The sequence below is a fragment of the Malaclemys terrapin genome, chromosome 8 (genome assembly GCF_027887155.1).
Source record: "Malaclemys terrapin pileata isolate rMalTer1 chromosome 8, rMalTer1.hap1, whole genome shotgun sequence".
Taxonomy (NCBI): domain Eukaryota; kingdom Metazoa; phylum Chordata; order Testudines; family Emydidae; genus Malaclemys; species Malaclemys terrapin.
The window spans coordinates 29,360,564-29,381,360 of record NC_071512.1 but is presented as its reverse complement, the minus strand read 5'-3'; the positions used below and the strand labels follow the sequence as shown (position 1 = coordinate 29,381,360).

The 20,797-nt window shown below is 44.7% G+C and overlaps 1 protein-coding gene across 1 annotated transcript in view; it reads left to right on the top strand.

Annotated features, from left to right (window-relative positions):
• SLIT3 (slit guidance ligand 3) overlaps positions 1-6,827 on the top strand; it is a 779,517-nt gene extending 772,690 nt beyond the window's left edge. The window contains exons 35-36 of the mRNA XM_054037022.1: positions 1,350-1,558; positions 3,181-6,827. Coding sequence (XP_053892997.1) covers positions 1,350-1,558; positions 3,181-3,419 — 448 coding nt within the window. The 3' untranslated portion in view covers positions 3,420-6,827. The remainder of the gene's footprint in view (positions 1-1,349; positions 1,559-3,180) is intronic.
• Positions 6,828-20,797: the final 13,970 nt, after the last annotated feature.

Below are 20,797 nucleotides of genomic sequence, written 5' to 3'. Positions count from 1 at the left end.
CTCTTCATATAAATTTCCAATAAAATGTTGACAAATTTAAAAAATCGTATTATTTTGGCATCATTCTGTCAAATCAGAATTTTTTCTATAGTGTTACTTCTTTAGTGCTAGTCCATCAGCATTACAGTGTGCTTAATTAAGTTGAACTGGTTTTAATAACGTGCATGTGGCAAGTTTTCCAATACTATAAGCTTATGTTTGTGTTGCTAAGAGCAAGTCAGGCACAGGGGCACCAGTTTAATAATCCCGCCTAGGACACCATAAATCCTAAGGACCGCCCTGCAGACAGAGACATGATCTTCACATGAAAGAGTTTACAATCTAAGTGGAGACATGGTAATACAGACTGAGGAGAAGATGGTGTGTCGGGGGGGGGGGGTGAGCAACAAGGGTTACTGATCCAGGAGCAGGAGTTAGTTTAGTGTTGTTGAAAATGCCTTATTTTAAATAATGTGAATCCACTTAATTACCCTTTTTTTCTGTATCCTGACCTCATTGTTGCTTTTATTATTCCTTGTTTTTTATTTTTGCCTATTTTGCACACACACATGAAACTGGCAAGGGTTAAAATAAACATTTTTTTAAAATGGGAAATAATTTAAAATGCCAGGAGTAAAAATAACAAATGGGAAAATTTATATAAGCGAGGGCTTTGTATATATGAAATGTTTGTACCGCTGGATGGCATCCCCTGGCATAAAGATGCCACCTTTATCTCCTCACCCTGCTTCCACAGTCTGAGCCTTCATCTACCCACTGAATGGGGATCTATTGCAGTTCCTCATCATGCATCACCTGTCCAGAAATACCAAATCCCACTGCAGGACCCTGTATCGTGAAACCATTCAACTAGAACTGAGTCAAGTTTTTGGAGTAATTTAGCCTCTTTTTTTGTCCACAAATTCCACAGACAGATAGCAATTTTCCTTGCATTTATTCATCATGTGAGGTAATCAGTAGAATAATTTTTCCAAATACGCTTTGACATGTGGATTGTTCACGAGGAGTTTGTTTCAAGTATTGATACTCTGAATCTGAGCTGTTTTGTTTGGATAAATTGTATTGTTTGATCCATGACTGAATGAGCCTAACCCTTACTCAGGTTTCCCATGAGAACATTTCATGATCACTAAATTCAGAATTTGCTGTCTGTGAATATGATCCAATATCCACTTGCCGTTTCTGCCAGCATGTCTGGCACTGAACTTCTTTGCTTTAGAATATTGGCCAGAAATTGAGTGGGAGCTAAGACATCCAAAGTAAACATTCCTGGAAAAATTGAGGTCTCTTCCTGCCCTAATTCAAACCTCACAAGCATAAGCCAGCTCTAAACTTTTCTTCTTTCTCAGGTGTATCCATGGTAAATGCACGGCTGTCAACTTTGCTTACACATGTAAGTGCTCAGAGGGTTATATGGGCATGTACTGCGACAAGAAGAATGACTCCTCAAACCCCTGCAGAATTATGAAATGCAACCATGGGCAGTGTAAAATTTCAGAACATGGGGAGCCATACTGCGAATGTGACCCTAACTATAGCGGAGAACATTGCGACAAAGGTATGCCTGGCTACAGTGCCTTGGATTGTGATTTGCTGTCATTTCTATTCACGTTTGTCTTCACTCTTCCTCCATTTAACGCTTATTAATGGGACAATGGCCCCTTCAGAACCATTGAGGGAGGAGGAGAGGGAAACCACACAAGAGCTGGCCAGAAGATGTCTGAATGCGTAGAAAAGGGTAGATCTATGATAATAGCTCTGTTCCTCCTGAATCCTGGAAGTTTGTAGCTCTGTTGTTTCTGAGTGGGATGTGTGAGTGGAGAGGGCTTGTGATGTGGGTGCTTTTCTGTGGCATCTTTCCCTTCATACACTACAAGGATTGTCCTCACTGCATTATTGGGGATGAAAATTCCCCCCAGCACACTGAACCACATCCACAATGGGGAAGTACAGAAAGGCAAAGGCAGAATTCCCAGGAAGCACTGCTCCTTTAGGAACCATGCTGTGTAGGATGAGTAATGCGAGTTGCCCTCATTCCTTCCCTCTCCTGAGCTGTACAGGTTTGAAATTGGGTCTCAAGGAAAATTCTTAGCTTTTCCTTTATTCCTATTGGGCTTTTGGGGAGGCCAAGTCCCCTATCTGTTCCACACCTGTTTTGCCCCTAAATTAAATTAGAAACTCAGAAAGTTATAACTCAGTCTTCTAGTCCTTCCTTTGTTCCCCCACAAAAGCAGCAGTTTGGCCCATAATGTTTTATTTAGGTAGCACCTTTCATCTAAAAGCATCACAGTCTTTGCAAATTCCATGAATCTGACTGCTGCACAGTGACTGCACAATAGGTTAGGACAGGAAATGTTGCCAAGTATACTTGGGCAAACCCCAGATTATTAAAGTTCATACAGAGTAGGCTGAATGTTGGGTTTGAGGATCTCCTCTAAAGACCTACACAGAGCACGCTGCATGGAACTCCATATATCTAATCTGAAAGGATGTAAGGACAGATCGACCTTACCAAGATTTGTATCTGTGGCTCGAGGGAGCTTAAGTGTTTCAAATGTAAGTCTCATGCCATTAAACCATTCCCATGGCTAATAATGGTCTTATTAATAATATATTTTTTCCATTTTCCATCTAATATGGGAATAATATATACTTTACAGGGATGTTGGAAGCTTAAATAACTATTGTTTGTTAAAGCATCTCCAGTTCTGTTGAAGGCAACAGGCCTGATTCTACAATGCCTTGTATAAATACATACCTGCACAAAGAGAGTACTATTCTGTCCTGATAGCATTTTACACCTCGTACAAAGCAGTGGAGAATGGAGACCCTGTGCACTGTTGTTTGCCTTTAATAAAATAAATGTCAGTACATGCACAGGGCTGTTTGGTGGGGAGGGGGTTACAAGATAATTATCACCTTCTCCATCCTTCCTCTCGCTAACATTCTAGGGGTTCATTAAGTAACAAGCCAGTGAATGAGAAAGGAATAAAACTTGAATAACGCAAACTGGGGAGCGTCTCTGGTGAACTGCTGCGCACAGCCATGTGGTGTTCCCAACCCCTGCCTCCAGGGCACATCTCCAAATTCCTATGTTTATAATACTGTCCCTTACAAGGGAGCATCTTTAAATTATAATCTTTTACAAACCTCTCTCTACACTCTCCATTGTCTTAACAGAGAATCTTTGCCAAGGGGAGATTGTCCGAGAAGTGATCCATAAGCAGCATGGCTATACCTCGTGTGTCACTGCCTCCAAAGTTCCCCAGATGGAATGTCGTGGCAGTTGCAGTAATGGGCAGTGTTGCGTTCCCCTCCGGAGCAAAAGGCGGAAATACATCTTTCAGTGTGTGGATGGATCCTCCTTCATGGAAGAACTGGAGAGGCATGTGGAATGCGGCTGCTCAAAATGCTTATAAGCCATTCTCCAGTCTCTTGCCACTTTAATCGACTCCGAAGTGCTCTCAAAATGGGACTATTTACTTTCAGCGTGAAGAAGAAGAAGAAAAGAATATTAAGTATATTGTAAAATAAACAAAAAATAGAACTTATTTTTATTATGGAAAGTGAATATTTTCATCTTTTATTATATAAAGTATCACACCATTTCGGGTATATGTATCATATAGTGAGTTATTTTTACCATAAAACTTTTTTAACAGTTGTTAAAAAAAATTAAAAATGTTTTTAAAAAATAAAGAAATCATAGCCTAACAAAAGGAGAAATGGGGTAAGTTTATAAGCATGCACGATGGCCAAATGTGAAGATATTTCAAGGACCTGCCACAAAACGATAGATACAGACTGAAAAAAATATGCTCCGAGGTTCTGATGGGTACAACGGGAAAGCACATTCTCACATCTGACAGCCATCTCTTCTATCTGTGCACCCTGAAAAAAATCTCCCTCTCGATTCTTACCCTTGCCTAATAATGCTAGTTTGTGTTTGGTTCCTGTACAGTGGCTCAGCTTGATTCTCTTGAACCAGTTCCCCAAAAAGTGCATCGGTCTGGCAGTAGCCTAAGTCTGACATTGACTCCATTACTCAAGTACTATAATAGTAGAATGCATTTTTGTTTTGTATTTTGTATTTTTATCTGTCTTCCCAGTATATTCTTGAGTGACTGTATCGCTATAGCACGGACAACTCTATTCAAAAGGAAGTGGGGGAGAGAATGTGGTAAACATAGTTTGGGATGTTTTTGTCCAAAAAGGCAAAAATAAGTGCTAAGTGACTCCAATTAAGCAACATACTTACTACTACTTACCCTTCCTATGTTATTTCCCAGGTTTATGCCTCACTGCTCTCAGCCTTGAGTTCTTTTTTGTATATTAAATGTGGGGAATACACTACAAAGAAGTTTGGCAAACCTAGACACTGCAGCTTTCAAAGTTCATGTATAAATCCATTTTAAAAGAGAGTGAAAATATCCCAAGAACCAGAATTTATCTTGCTGATATATTGTACTTTATTCCCACTTTCATTTATTTCAGCCAAAATTTTACTCCATGCCACAGTTGCCTATTAATACACACTCTATGGTACATGGCCAACATGCTGCTTCTCCACCTGCTACTTCTCAAATTAGTGTAAGTTGCACTATACGCATGTGGAATTTCTATAGGTCTGCTGTCTGTCCCACCTTAACAGAGATTTCGTCTGTTCTTAAGGAGACTCTTGATATCTCCATATAGTTTTGCTCTCGCTTTCCTCTATATAGATTGACTGATCCACGCTAAAAACGTTTTCAACTGCACTATTGTATATTCTGCACTTGTTCCTCCCGCAGGACTCCCATTGACTTTAATAGGAGCCGTGTGTGCAGAATAAATTCTGAATATGCAGCAGAGATCCATGTAGATGACAAATTCTCAGTGTGAATCTGAGAGGTGATTTTTACCCTTAGGGCGTTGGGGGTTTTGCCAGGGTTTAGGGTGACCAGACAGCAAATGTGAAAAATCGGGACAGGGGTAATAGGAGCCTATATAAGAAAAAGACCCAAATATCGGGACTGTCCCTATAAAATCGGGACATCTGGTCACCCTACCAGGGTTACCTGTTAGGGACATTGATTACATTACACAAGCCTTGAAGTGTTCTATTACCATGAATTTCAAACCTTCCTGTCAATTACTGTTCCATTGTTTCCTTAAGTAATTTCTCTCTTTCTCCGTGCAAGGATCCTGTGGTCCTTTCTTCAATGAGTATGTTTGTGAGAAACAGCTAAGTCAGAGCTTACGCCTTGCAGTTTTGGCCTGCTCCAATGCCCATTGAAGTCAATGGAAAGGATCAGGCCCTTTAAGAGCAGGGGCAGAAAGAGAGCTCATCAGTTTAAAAAAAAAAGTAAATAATTAGTTCTTTCGCCTGAATGAGGCTTTAAAAAAAGAAAAAGAGCATGAAACATTTCTGTGATAGCCAGAACAACTTTACATTCCCCTCAGAAAAAAAACCAGACACTATTGCAGTTACAATGTAAATCTTTGTCCTTTTTTGTAACCAGCAGCCCTAAGATGCTTATAGGCCTTATTCTAATTAAAACCTTTTTTATCCATAACAGTGTAGTCACATTCCTTTTTGTTTCCCAGAGTAATTGGGGCAGGAGGGAAGTGAGTGATACAATAGAAGTTTTTCAGAATAAATACTAGTACAATGGAGCCTGCAATCAGTGAAACATACTACAATCACTACTTAATGTGCCAAAAACTGATTGAAATAGTACAGTTCAGGAGCCAGAAAAAAAACAGTTATATATAGCTTAGGTTTCATTTCATTTCGAGTGATAATACGTGACTCTAGAAGCAGCTGAAGTTTATAAAGTTAAAAAAAAACACAAAACCTCCCTGCCCCCCAGTCTGTAGATTCTAAAAATTTGCAAAAGCAACTAACTGCACACGCTTGTATAAACATGGCCCTGGTACAAATCTACTATTATTAATGAAACATTCTTTCTCAGTGCATTTTTGTAGATGCAGTTAGCCATCATTTCAGGGAAGACAAATCAAGACTTGACCAGTGAATCACAGTGCTTCAGCGCTCTTAATGTTTTAAAGTCTCATTAGTAAGATGATAATTGGCTGCCAGTAAACCGCCAAAGCATTGTGTGGCATTGCTTTCCCCAAAAACTAATTGAAATTGTAGCCAATGGTTTCATCCAAACAGCAGCATAACTGAGAGAAAATAATGTTTCCTCCCTCCCACCCCTCCCCCCAATCTTCTGACAGATTTTTAAATTCTGACTCTGTTACCAAAGGTAAAAAAGTCATCAATGGCCGCTTAAATGAACCGCAGACTGACATGTTAACCAAACTTCACAGCAAAATGATAATAGCTACAGTACAGTAGGGCTGGCCCTGTTCTGTAATCACAGTCAAGTGCTGTGACATACAAATAACTCAGAATTCCTATTTTTTAAACCAAAAGAAGCATTTTTACACATTTCTAGACAGCAGTTGCATGACAATCACTGCCATGTTTCAGATCAGTGATTTTACTGGCTTAATATGGAAGTACTTTGCTTGGTTTAATTAAAAAAAATTAATGGTGCCAAAAATATGAGTTTAACTGAAGTGTTTAATTAGCTCTGGAAGTTTCCTCTGTAACCTGCCTGTTACAGTAGATATCAGCTGCTGTAGGTACAATGCAGTAGTTATTTTTTAACACTATTGAGTTTTTAATAAAGTGAAGAAAGATGCTAACCCTAAAAAAAAAAAAAAAAAACAAGTAAGAGGGCAATGCAGACTGGTGTGAATTAGTGTATTTTATTAACAGACTCTCATTGTGATGTAATTTTTAAATAAAGTGTTGGGTTATGGAAGATTATAACATATCCTGTGGTGTGATGCAGATTATTTCTCTTGACTATGTATTTTGGGTATCATGGTCTGACCACTTCATGTCTCTTGTACCAGTGAGGTAGCTGAAGTATTGCAATGAGAACATACACAACTTTGGTCACAGCGACAACATAACTTCCTGTACAGGCAACTCCAATGCATAAGAAGGTCTGGAAAATTTTCCCCTCTTGGAGTTTCGATCACATTCTTTCTTTGCCCCACTGAAGAAGCCATAGTAGTAACATTTACATTATGGTAGCACTCACAGGACCTACTTAAGATTGCCCCTCCCCCTTGTGCACAGAGGTCTGTCACCAAAACCAGCAGCTGCCAGAGATTTTCATGAATCCAGAGACATGAAGTCACCCTGGCACAGTTGCTGCGCCTCTGCTCCTTCCAGCACCCTGTCAGTATGAGCCTTTGCTGACAGGGGCTTCCCCACTGAAGAGGGAGTTCAGTGGCACGGAGGGAAAAAGTGGAGCAGTGTAAGATTATCCATGAAAAGTCCATGAGATGACAATGAGTGATGTCTCCCTGGCCACAGGTTCTCTCCTGCCTCCCACTAAGGGCCTTCCGTGGTGGGGAGGGAAGGTGGGGATATGTTGCTGTGGAGGTGGCACTGCTCACGCCTGGACCATCCAATCCTCTGGATCCCAGTAGCCTGTGATTGCAGAGAGTACAATATGGCCCTAAATCACCAAATCTTCATGATTTTCCAAACAATGAGAGAGATGATTGAAATAGAAACTGGCTGAACCATAATGTGGTGTTTATGATAACACAGTGAAATCAACCAGGTCAGGGAAGGGTCAAAGGAACCCAAATCAGTCAGTCAGAGCTTTCAAAAACTGATTATTTGGAAAGATTTATGTGATGTTATCTAAGTGACATCCTCTCCCATTTTCTGATTAGTCTGTCCTAGACACTGACGTCCCAGTTTTATTTTGTTAACCCTATTTCCCAGTCTTGAAGTCAAAGCAACACCACAGATGAGCCCAAAAAAAGTGGGTTAAAAGACCAGCACTGAAAGCGAGCATTTAAGAAAACAGCCATGCTAGGCAAGCAGTGTGGCTTAAATCATCTGATTTGGCTGCCTGCTAACAAAAATAAGTACTGTTATTGCTGTAACAGAAGGCGCAGATCATTCACACACATCAAGCAAGTGTGTTGTAAGATGGCAGAGTTCTGCTGTGAACAGGGCCGGCTCTGGCTTTTTTGACGCCCCAAGCAAAAAACGCCCAGCCGGAGCAGCAAAGGGGGGGAAACCTGCCCCCAGCCGGAGCGGCGAGGGGTGGGGGGAAGAGAGAGAACAAACCAGCTGGCCGGAGCAGCAAAGGGGAGGGGGACAAACCAGCCAGCCAGAGCAGCAAATGTGGGGGCGGGAAACAAACCTGCCCCTGGCCAGAGCGGCAAGGGGGTGGGGGAGGGGGACGGGAAACAAACCTGCCCTCGGCCGGAGCGGCGGGGGTGGGAGGGAACAAACTGGCCGGCCGGAGCGGCGAAGGAAACAAAAAAACAAAAAATACCTGTGGGGCGGCAGGAGCGTGGGTGCAGGGGGACTCCTGGCCCTAGCTGGGGGAGAGAGAGAGAGAGAGAGAGAGAAGGGGGGCGGCCAGGGCTTCCTTAAGCGGAGTGCTTGCCATGCAGCCCCTCCCACTGCACCGCCTGCTGGGAGGGCTCCGCGCTGCTCCCGTCGGCAGGCAGGGAAGGATGTGGGCTGCCCTGCCGGGCTTGCTGCAGGGTGCTCCCATCCTCCGCCCCCTACAGGGCAGCGGGAGCAGCAAACCAAAAAGAAAAAAAACCTGCAGGGGCGGCCAAAGCGGTGAAGCACAAAAAAAAAAGGATTGGTCAGAATGCTGCCCCTTGGAATCTGCCAACCCAAGCACACGCTTGCTCAGCCGGTGCCTGGAGCCGGCCCTGGCTGTGAAACTTAAAATACATTCAGAATACAGAACGTCACATGAGCCCTACAAACCCTGAGTGAACACAGCTAACCAATTATCTTTATTTATATAGTTCAGACACACACACACACATGTCCAGGGTGCTGTACACCACATTAAGAATATAGTAAAATATTACAGCCCATTCACAGATCCTGATCCAATTCCCATTAGAGTCAGATGTACTACTTTTTCCATGGAGCCCCTTCATCGCATAGAATGATTGGGGGGAACTCCAAGGAGAGCCTCTTCCACAGAATCTGGCCTGCATCTCCCAGTTTCTACTGTACTGTGCATTTTCTCATTATAGTAGTCATGTGAAAAAATGCAAGAAATACCGCTTGTGTAAATCATGTTAACAGAGTGGCTTTGTCTTCCTCTAGTGGTTAGAGCACGCAAAGAATATAGTTGGCATGCGTGTGCGCACAACCACCAATGGATGGCGTTGAGCATTTACGGACCACAACAACACTTACTAATGCAAGTTGAGTCCTCAAAATGGGTTGCAGTCAACCAGGGAGTAACATGAACTCCCGCAAAACCCCAATGTACATTAATCACCTATTTTAAATTTGCTGCTACACTGTTGTTGCTAAATATTGCTAGTGACCATAGAGTGTAAGCCCTTCGTGGCAGGAACTATTTGGGGGGGTTGTGTGTGGGGGGGAGTGTTGTACAGTGCTTAGCACAGCAGTACTACAACAAACCAAGTAAGTAAGGTGTCAGCAAGGCCGGCTCTAGCATTTTTGCCGTCCCAAGCGGGGGGTGGGGGGGGGAGGGAGCCGCGATCACAAGCGGCGGCAACTCTACTGCTGCTTCATTCTAGGGCGGCAAGTCCTTTACTCTGAGAGGGAGTGACAGCCCCGCTGCCGAACAGCCGGACGTGCCACCCCCTCTTCATTGACTGCCCCAGGCACCTGCTTGTTAGGCTGGTGCCTGGAGCTGGCCCTGGGTGTCAGAATTATGGAAGGATTAGGAGACTGTGGCACCGAAAATATTTAGCTCAGTGACCTTGAATGGTTGTGTCCTTGAGGAAGACCCTTTCTTTCCACGAGAAGTGCTTGTGCTGGAACCAAATACTACACTGAGCACTGTAAACGTACCTAGAGAGAGGGGACGGATGGTCTATGAATTGCTTGGATATTCTTTTTAAACTAGCTTTTCTGCTTCCATTTCATTGCCAAGTATAGCATGTCAGACTAGGGTTGTGTGACTTTTATTAGCTGACATTAGAAATTGACTGAATCGTTGCTCACTGGCTAACATAACCCCAACCCTAATCATCACCTTTTGATCATTTTTCTTAGTTGTCCCAATAGCAGTTGGGAAAATTTTACAAACCCTGCAAATTTACATTTTATTCTCCAACAGTTAACAAACCTGAGGATTAAGCCTACAACCCAGGGTGAAACATACTAGCCCAATGTGCCCTCTGCAATTTAAAAGTAATGCAGCAGCAATATACCGTTTATTATTTACTTGTAATATTGTGAATCAACTTTTGATTTGATAGACTATTATAAAAGTATTACAACTAAAGGGCCTGATCCTCCCTGATTGAACTAACCTCGATATCTCTAGACTGATTCTTGCCTGCATATTTATACCTGCCTCTGGAAATTTCTACTACATGCATCTGACGAAGTGGGTATTCACCCACGAAAGCTTATGCTCCTGTTAGTTTGTAAGGTGCCACAGGACTCTTTGTAACTAAAGGTAGCTGACTTGCGGGAAAGGATGTTGAATGTATTACTCAGCATATGTCAACAGTATGTGTAGGATAAGGAATGAATTCAGGGATGTCCTATGGCCTGTTTTATGCAAGAGATCAGATGCGATGACCACAATGGTCCCTTCTAGCCTTAAAATATATGAAGCTATAACTTCATGACCCAATTTTATTCAAATTTTAACCTCAACACTGTGAGTTGAGACCTGCTTCCTTCACACTGCTTTATGCACGGATAAATCAGCTAGGCACCATAGCACTTACGCATATCATTGGGTATGGATTTTGAGTACTCTGCTTCATTAAACTGTACCAATCTAGCCTACAATTTACCACTTTTGCAGAGGTCAGCGGATTAAGCTGAAAAAGAGCTTGACCCTGCAAGGGATAGTTAACAGGGGAAGGTGCTCAGTACTTTGCAGGACTGGGCCCAAGGAAATTATCTTTCTAGGGTGACCACACGTCTCGTTTTAGCCAGGACAGTCCCTTTTTTAAGCCCTGTCCTGGCCGTCCCGACCTTTTTTTGGCAAAAGGGGGCCAGTTGTCCCATTTGCTCTTGCCAACTTGATCAGTTGGCAAGAGCAAATGGGACAAATGCCCACTTTTGTTAAAAAAGTGGGGTGCAGAAGGGCATGCGGGGGGGGGGGGGAATAAGTGGAAAGGCCAGCCCTATGCGGCTGGGGGAGGGGGAGAAGAGGAGACAGGGCTCAGGTAAGCAGCAACACCAGCCCCAGCCTTGCACAGGGGGCAGGCAGGGCTCAGGCAAACAGCGACGCCAGCCCCACATGGGGAAGGGGGCTCGGGCGAGCAGCTAGGGCCAGCCCCATGAGGTGCCCTGTTTTCTCTTTGGGAAATATGGTCACCCTACATCTTTCACCACATTTATTTTTCTTACCTTTTTCCCCCACTCTTCCCCCCCCGCAAGCTTTTTTTCTAATGGAGCCCAACTTTCATTTTTTTCCCCTCTCATTTAAGTATAATTAGGGGAAAAGATTCATGAGCTTTAGGAAATGGATACCAAGCAGTGATTAGCGAGGTCATATCTGGGTGCAGGAAGTGAGGTCATATCCAAGTGGGGGGGCCCTCCCACTCCCATATCATGCACCCTCTGTGATTGCTGCCTGGGTGAGGCCTCACCTGGCTTCTTCACTTGCCCAACCTACCTCCTCCTCTGCTGAGGCCTGGGCTTCCCTCAGGAGTTCTGCTGCCTGCACCTCCCTTTCACTCCCTGTTCTTACAACTACACCCAGCGTCAGGGTTCACTCACCTTCCTGAGGTGCTTTTTCTCATAGAGTGGGCTCCCTTCAGTTGCTCTTCCCACTGGGGCAGGCTTCTCTCAGTGGTTCTTCCAAATCTCCTGCCACAACCCAAACCCAACCTTGCTTGGCTCAACACAGTCCCTGCTCCTTCCTCTCCCTGCAGGCCTGGCTGCTATTCCTTCCACCGGGGTATGCCTGAGCAGGTCACCCACTCCTCCTCCACTTCCGCCCACTGGGCTTCTGTGTGCGCCCCTCACCACTTCTCTTGCTTCCTGCAGTTGTCAGTGGTGCCTCCCTCCCCCACCACACTCCTTCCCCAGGTTCCTTGCCACAGCTGCACTAACCTGGGCCATCAGGCTTGCAATGAGGAAGCCCTGGTGTGGGAGGGGAGGAGGATCTAATGTGTTCCCTTGCTCCCCAGCCAATTTACTTATAGCCCTGTTGTAATCATGGGACCAAATGACGTGGGCTGCCTAGGGTTGCCAACTTTCTAATTCCACAAAACCGAACACCCCAGCCCTGCCCCCACTCGGTCCATCCCCCCTCCCTCTGTCACTCACTCTCCCCCATCCTCACTCACTTTCACCAGGCTAGGGCAAGGGGTTGGGGTGGAGGGGGGGGGTAAGGGCTCCAGCTGGGAGTGTGGGCTCTGGGGTGGGGCCGGGGCTGAGGGATTTGGCGTGCAGGAGGGAGCTCCAGGCTGGGGCTAAGGGGTTTGAAGTGTGGAAGGGGGTGCGGACTCTGGCTGGCGGTGCGGGCTCTGGGGTGAGGCAGAGGATGAGTGGTTTGGGACGGGTCTCCAGGCAGGGGCTGAGGGGTTCAGAGTGTGCGAGGGGGTGCAGGCTCTGGGGTGGGGATGGGGATGAGGGATTTGGGATGCAGGAGGGAGCTCCGGACTGGGGCTGAGGGGTTTGGAGTGTGGGAGGGGGTGCAGACTCCGGCTAGGTGTACAGGCTCTGGGGTGGGGCTGGAGAGGAGGGGTTTGGGGTTCAGGAGGCAGCTCCAGGCTGGGGCTGAGGGGTTCAGAGTGCGGAAGGGGGTGTGGGCTCCATCTGAGGGTACAGGCTCTGGGGTGGGGCTAGGGATGAGGGGTTTGGGGTGCAGGACAGGGCTGGGGCAGGGTGTTGAGGTGTTGGGGGGGTGCAGGCTCCAGGAGGAAGTTTTGGTGCAGGAGGGGACTCCAGGCAGGGGCAGGGGGTTGGGGTGTGGGAGGGGATTTGGGGTGCAGGGTCCGAGCGGCACTTACTGCGACTCCCAGGAAGCGGCCGTCAGATCCCTGCTTCCCCTAGGTGCATGGGCGGCCAAGGAGGCTCTACACGCTCAGCTGCCATCACATCTGCAGATGCCACCCCCGCAGCTCCCATTGGTCGCGGTTCCCGGCCAATGGGAGATGCTTAGCCCACACTTGGGGCATGGGCAGCGTGCAGAGCCTACCTGGCCGCCCATGAGCCTAGGGACCACGGGGACCCACTCGGTGGCTGCTTCCGGGAGCCGCACAGAGCTAGGGCAGGCAGAAGGCCTGCCTTAGCTCCGGGCCCCCGCTGCTCCCCTGACTGGACTTTTAATGGCCCAGTCAGTGGTGCCAACTGGAGCCGCCAGGGTCCCTTTTTGAGTGGGCGTTCCAGTCGAAAACCAGACATCTAGCAAACCTAAGCCTGCCTTCAGAGGAGAGAAAGGCCAACATATTTAAGGCCTAGGAGTAGACTCGGGCCAGGGAACGTTCAAAGGGCTAAAATCACTTGAGCTGGTAGTTTACCATTTTTCCAGCACATTTAAATAAACAAAAATAAACCCCTCCCCCAATTCAATCTCTTCTTCTCCAGCCCCAACACTATCATCTCATTGCTGGGATCCTGGCTGGCTGCTCACCCCAAAATTCCCCTTACCTGTCCTAACATGCCAAGGGCTCCAGGACTGAGGGACTGGTTCAGAGGTTGCTCAGCAGCTTTGGCCTACCTCACTCCTCCACCTGCTGCTGACCAGCAGCAAGGCTTGTTTTCCCCTCTACTTGTCCCTTGCTGTGCCAGAGGAGTTTCTCCTGGGCAGGGCCCTGGAGAAGCAGTCACAATGCTATAGCACACGGGTTCGCAAACTTTTTTTTTTTACTGGGCCCACCCTTTGAAAATATTCCGGGCTGTGCTGACCCACACCCCAAAAAACCCCGATGAGCCGTTTACCCCACTCCCCTTCCATGCCATGCCACGCCACACCACGCCACTCTTCCACTGCTGCTGGAAGTGGCACTGCCTTCAGAGCTGGTCACCTGGCCAGCAGTCATCGCTCTCCAGACACCCAGCTCTGAAGGCAGTGCAATACCATGACCCTCCCTCTACAATAGCCTTGTGACCCCCTTTTGGGTCAGGACCTCCAGTTTGAGAAACGTCACTCTAGCAAGTGGGGACCATCCGCACTGTGCAGTGCATGCCCCTAGGTGGCACTGTTGTACACAATGGTCTCAAGGTGCTCTCAGCCAATGTAGAAAAAGTACACAAACAATGGGACTTAAAAGCAAGCAACCCTCCAGTCAGCTCCAGAAACCACTGTTGTGAACTGTTGTGATTTTAGCACAAGTCTTGCAAAATCTGTTTCCTTCAGCCCTGGCTCCTGGAGTCCTGGGATTAGGTGAGAATCTTAGTTTTCATTTATTTAAAAAATATTTCTAGCCTTGTTAATTGCAGAGAAATGCTGGAAAAGGTGGCCCAAGGGTGTGCTAGAGCCTGAGAGGTCAGAAGGAAAAGAACTAGAACCCCAAATGTACTACATTAAAAGTCTCATGATTTTTAAACATTTAGGATTGGCAATACTAACTCATCAGTGGAGGGAGAACAATGCTGTCTCAGACCACAAGGAGAGTGGAGGAAGTGCTACCTGTGCTTTTAGCATAGGTGGGGCAATTGCTCTCCCTTGATTTCCTCTTTATTTTATCCCTGTTAATAAGAATACAGATACTGGTCTGACGCTGCAGATCTTTACTCGTATGACCTGTCCAGGTGAAGTCCTCATTCTTAGATGTTCAGCTGATTCTCAGGGTAGCCAGATTTGGAGTCTGGAAAGAAATTTTCCTCCAGGTCAGACTGGCAGGGACGTTGGAGTTTTTTTGCCTTCCTGTGCAGCATGGAGCACAGATCATCTGCAAGGATCATTTGGGCCTATCCTACCGAATCCCACCTTTAGCAAGGTTTGTGGTGGATTCTCCCGCTACTGGCAATTTTTAAATAAAGATCTGTTGGTTTTTTATTAAAAAAAATACGCTCTAGCCATTACTTTGGGAAAGTTCTCTGGCCTGTCTTATGTAGGCGGTCAGAGTAAATGATCACAGTGGTCCCTTCTGACCTTGGAATGTATGAATCTCTTAATTCCTTGCCATTGCAGGGGCCTTGGGCATTGGTTGCACCTTGGTCTTTCCTATTCTCTGCCTGTGGTACACCACAGTTTGGTCTCCCAAGGATTGGATTGCTTGATTCTAACCCAAGTTACTGGGTTCAACCAATGGACAGCAGGGTGAAATCTAATGGCCTGTAATACACAGGAGGTCAGACTAGATGAACTATTATGATTCCTTTGACATTAAATGCTATTAAATCTATGGGAGACTGACCTGCAAGAAAGAAAACAGCAAAGAACAATATTCCAAAATAAAATCCATTACAGTGAGGCTGTCAAAAAGTCCTACACCTTCCAAGAAAAAAAAGTTTCCTGCAAAAGTGGCGTGTAATATAACAGGGCAGAGATACACACAATTTACATTGATTACTGCCAAAATTGCTGACTGATGACAGATATCGTACTTTCATACGAGCAATGAGAAAAATAGCTGAATAGCACAAAAATTTAAATCAATTGGGTTAAAATTCCAAAATTATAGATTCTTTTTTAAGAATGTCATCATCTAAATCTGTTTTGATACTTTCATACCAATTCTGATCGCATGCTGGTTTAACACCATTGACTTCAGTGGGGTTAGGTCTGACTTATACCATTGAAAGGAAGGTCAGGGTCAGCCCTCTTAACATTAATTTCCAGGGGATTAGAGCTAGTCAAAAAAATTCCATCAAAGATTTTTCTGATGACTTGTTGAGCAAAAGAAATTTTCATGGAAAAATATCTTTTTTTCAAATACCATTTTCAAAACAAAAATGTTCATGGTATGCTTTTGGTCAGATTTCATTGTGCGGACTGCCCCCTCCTTTTCTCTCACTTTTTTAAGAGAGAGTAAAATAGCGCAACACTTTGAGTCAAAAAAAAAAAGAAAGAAAGAAAAAGAAAAAGAAAAATGTTGAACTAAACATGGTCATTCCTTCTTCAAAATTGTGAAAACGCAGTTCTATTTTCTTGACCTGCACTAACGGTTATTGTTTTGCTTGATCATAATTCTTTAGATTTTTTATCATTATATGTATCATTGATGGGGAATCACAAGACCACGTCAGCAGTAACAAGCTCAGATTTCAAACAAGTCATTTCTGTCTGAAGGCCAGACAACTGTGGAAATCATGCTATTCAGAAAAATGAATGCATAACTTTTTCAGTCCTCATCAGGGGTGAAAGTAATGTAAAGAACTTACCAGTACGCAGGGCAGACGGGGTCCTGGGCAAGGTGGTGGGGGGTGGCTCTGGGCTCCCGGAAGGGGCTGGGCCTCGGGCAGAAGGGGCGGGGTTGGGGCCAGACTCCCCCAGCCAGCCAGCCCTTCAGCACTGGCTGGCCCGCGCTACCTGGGGCTCTGACAGCGATTCAAAGGTCCCGGGGCTCCAGCCGCTGCCAGGAACCCCAGGCCCTTTTAAATTGCCGGACTCCAGGGCCCCCCAGATGCCTCTTTTGTACCCCATCAGCGGCCCTGCCGGCATGGTGCTTAACGCACTGCCATAGCAGCACTTTAACGTCGGCAGTATACCAGCCTGTACTGGTGGCCACTTTCTTACCAGTATGCCATACTGGCCCGTACCGGCTTACTTCCACCTCTGTTCTTCATATTGCACAGTTCTTTTCTCAAGAGGAGAGTCCTACAGCTGACAAAAGAAGTGGGTGAAGACAATCCAGACATAGGTGAAGTCAATACCCAACAGAATTAGGATTAAACATAATGTTGGAAGGAATCTAGACAAGTCTTAAGGGGATAACTTTTAGGAGATAACATATTTTCATATGTATTCATAAGATTAAGAACAGAACATAAGAATGGCCCTACCGGGTCAGACCAAAGGTCCATCTAGCCCAGTATCCTGTCTTCCGACAGTGGCCAATGCCAGGTGCCCCAGAGGGAATAAATAGAACAGGTAATCATCCAGCCATCCATCCCCTGTCGCTCATTCCCAGCTTCTGGCACACAGGAGGGATATTTCCATTCTGCATCTTCAGCTAAACTCATGACTCTAAAAATATGAGATTTTACAAACATTTTTGTTTGAAGGAAAACATTCCCCTTTCCTTAAGACTTAGACTTCTAGCAGTTTCTATCTCAAATCTATATTTTCTGGCGTGTTTTAAATATTAATCACTTCCTGCCTCTGATGTTTCCACAACAGGCCCCTTTGTTAATTGCTCCGTGCACAATAAGCCTGAATAGTACAGTATCTGGTAATGATGTGCTGCTCTGATTTGTTGAGGATGTTGCTCGTTTTGTACCCTGGGTTTCATCTATGTGAGCCTTAACCTAGGTGCTACATCACTGTAAATGTCACTGTCGCACCAATTCACACACATAGGCTGAGGAGAAATGGCTTCGCTGTAATTGTAATTCACTGGTGATGTGCTCTTGTGAAAGGGCCCATTATTTCCTTAATACATCCTTCCCACGAGCATAGAGCATTCTTTTCTCCCAGAAGAATTAAATGCAAGTGTGGGGGAGAAGACCATCCTATGACTGGGAGCCAAGAAATCCTGGCTTTTATTGTTGTTGTTGACATTATCCCCCTGGTGGACCTTGGGCAAGTCACTTTTTGTCTTCCCGTGACTGTTTGCCCATCAGTGAACTAGAGAGAACACAATTTACCTACTTCTCATGAGTGTTGTGAGGGTTAATCAGAAAATGATCATAAAGCACTTAGAAGATGTAAAGTGGTGCTAGGGCCCAGGAGAGTCTGCAGCAGCCCAGATCGATAATTGTAGGGAAAGTCCTGCCCAGACACAGCTGGAGCATGCGCAGTCTCTACTGAGCATGTGCATATTGCATATTTTTCAAAGGCTTATAATTTGGCCACATTTGGTTGATTTTCATAAGAATGGTAATAGGCATATCCCTAACCCAAAGGCCAACTACCTAGCAAATTTCAAGTCCCTGTTCCAAGGCATGGGTGCATCAGAGCGGCTGAAAGAAAAGGTCACCAGAATGTTTTAACATGAGGAAAGCGAGATTTCCCCTCCTCCCCCTTGTTCTAAGCAATTGCTGAACAGTTCTGGCTGAAATTTTCCAAAAAAAATGCAGAATGAGGCAGACACCCAGCATGTCACATTTCACCCCCCAACCGGCTGAAGTTTGGCAAAGTTGTAAGGAACTGAAAAACATGGTCTTGTAATAGGAAGCGTTGGGCAACTTTAATAATAGGCAATACTCTCAGCCCCACCTCTAATAATTCACATTTTTATTGCAGGGTTAAAGTACATTGGCCGAGGGTGGATGGGAAGCACAGCTCCCTGTGCTAGAGTTCATCCCACTCCTTAGCCAGTGCGACAAGAGCGGTTTCAATCTACTTTAACCACAGCTTTTATATTTTAGGTAAAGCAATTTAGAACCCCCAAATGAACAGTATTTTACCTACAGAGGGAAAGGAATTAAGAGGAGTGGTCAGGGTTATATACGGAGTCACTGTCAGGAAGACAAAATTGTAAAATAGCTGCCAAAATTTTCAAAGGTGTCCATTTCATTTTGAGGGCCCAACTTGAGACAGGAGACTTTTGAGCATTTTGGCCTAGATCTTCTAGAACTTTGTATAATACACTAGAGTACAGATCCCCATAGTCAGGTCAGACCTCAGAACACCTAACTCGGTCTCCTGTCCATTAGGCCACTCTGCCTCCTGGCTAAAAAATACATTATTCTTCTTGCCTCTGTATGGACCATTTATTGAATTGTTTTATGTTTATAACATTTATTTCAAAAATCAAAATATGTTTCTAGGGACTGAGCATACAGTTTTGTTCATTGTGTACATATTGGTAAACAAATGACACATAGGCCAAGCAAAAAATTCCCCTTCCATCTACCCCGAAAACAAAGCATGTGTGAATAATAAACACCTGTATATATTATGGCTTTGTTTTCATATACACACTTAGATATCTATCGTCTTGGATGCTTGACAGTGTTTTAACATAATTGCGACAATAATATCCACAGAAAATTGGCCAACCTCATGATTTTGCTGTGCTACACCCATGTTACAGGCATATAAAGGGCTGCCGTATAAAAGATTCAATCCAAGCCACAGTTTAAAAGCCTCAATTAAAAGCCTGCTAGAACAAATGCAACCTGCCCACACCAAACTCTCCCTGTGAATCATCCAAGGGCTTATGTAATTCAAACAAGAGCCCTCTATTGAAAACATTCCATTGACAGTTCCAAAAAGCATTAGCACATATCTGATAGCAGAAGTACCTCAGACAAACTTACCAGTCATGGTGGAAGATGGGGAGGAGTGACAGCTTCTCAAATAATCAGGTCCTACACCAGCACTTGAAATTGGATCTCATAACCAGCACCTGAAACTGGATTTTGAACAAATGGTTAACCAGTGCAGAGAACACAGGGTATAAGGGGTTTTAGTTGTCTGTCCCACATAGCTTCTTATCTCTTGAATATCACCAATTTGTCATGCACACTGATTGCCAAAAGCTGGGAATGGGTGACAGGGGTTAGATCACTTGATGATTGCCTGGTCTGTCCATTCCCTCTGAAACACCTGGCATTTGTTACTGTCAGAAGACAGGATACTGAGCTAGATAGACAATTGGTCTGATTCAGTATGGCCATTCTTATGTTCTTATTCATTATTACTTATTGAGTAACCAAAGCAACTTCGGTGCCTCGCAGAAACAAGTATAGCCAATCCCTAAGGACATAAGGAGCATCATGGAAGAAGCCACAGACATTAGAAAGCTTACATGCCAATTATAAAGGGACAGTCATGATTTTTCATATATCAAAACATCCCATGAATGTCTTTTAGGTCCCTGAAATGTCATTTCATCAATCAAAAGTTTGGTTCTGTTACAACTTTGGAACACTGGTCCTGTAATAGGTGGAATTTGTTCCATGTTTCCCAGGAACAAAGAGTTCAGTGGAAAGGAGTGTTCAGTTTGATGGACAGTATTTGGAGCGAAGAGAAAAGCTGAATGAGCATAGAAGCTGCCAAAGTTGTTCTTTTGCTCAAAGTGAATGCTACTAACACCTGTTCGGCGTTTCATGCTAAATTCATTCAGTACACTAGATTACAAGAAAACCTCCTCCCCTCTGAAAAATATTCATGTGCTGCTGTTCCGTCCAGAGCTGGCAGCAGTAAAACCAGCACACATTATAAAAAGTGTATTTTATATGTTTGTGTATTTTGTGCCCCTACAAAAGTGAGCCATTTTAAAAATATGGTCACTTTAACAGAGATGCCTATGGGAGAAGGAGATCAATGTGTCTGTAATTCCACTTTTTCAAACCTTTTTTCAAAAGGTAGAGGTTTAAGTTCTAGTCATAGGCCAGGAATTGTTTTTGACATCAATTCACCTAAATTGAGATTTTGCCATGTCAGGTTGCATTTGTGTGTGTGTGAATGAGGGAGATGTTCCATACAGCTCTGGTGATGAAGGAGATGAAATGTAAAACATGTTTAACATTTGGAGTGTATCTTTTTTTCCCTTGTCAGCCCAGGGGTCTGATATTTTTTAACACTACCCTTTTCTGGCTTCATAAAAGCGATACTGCACCTTCTCACTGAGTCACTAGATGCCAAGTGACTGAACTGCAAAAAGAGTAGGAGCCAAATTGTGGAAACTAGTTAGTGTATGGGGTTTTTTTCACAGATTTTAGGGCAGAACTACAAGGTGG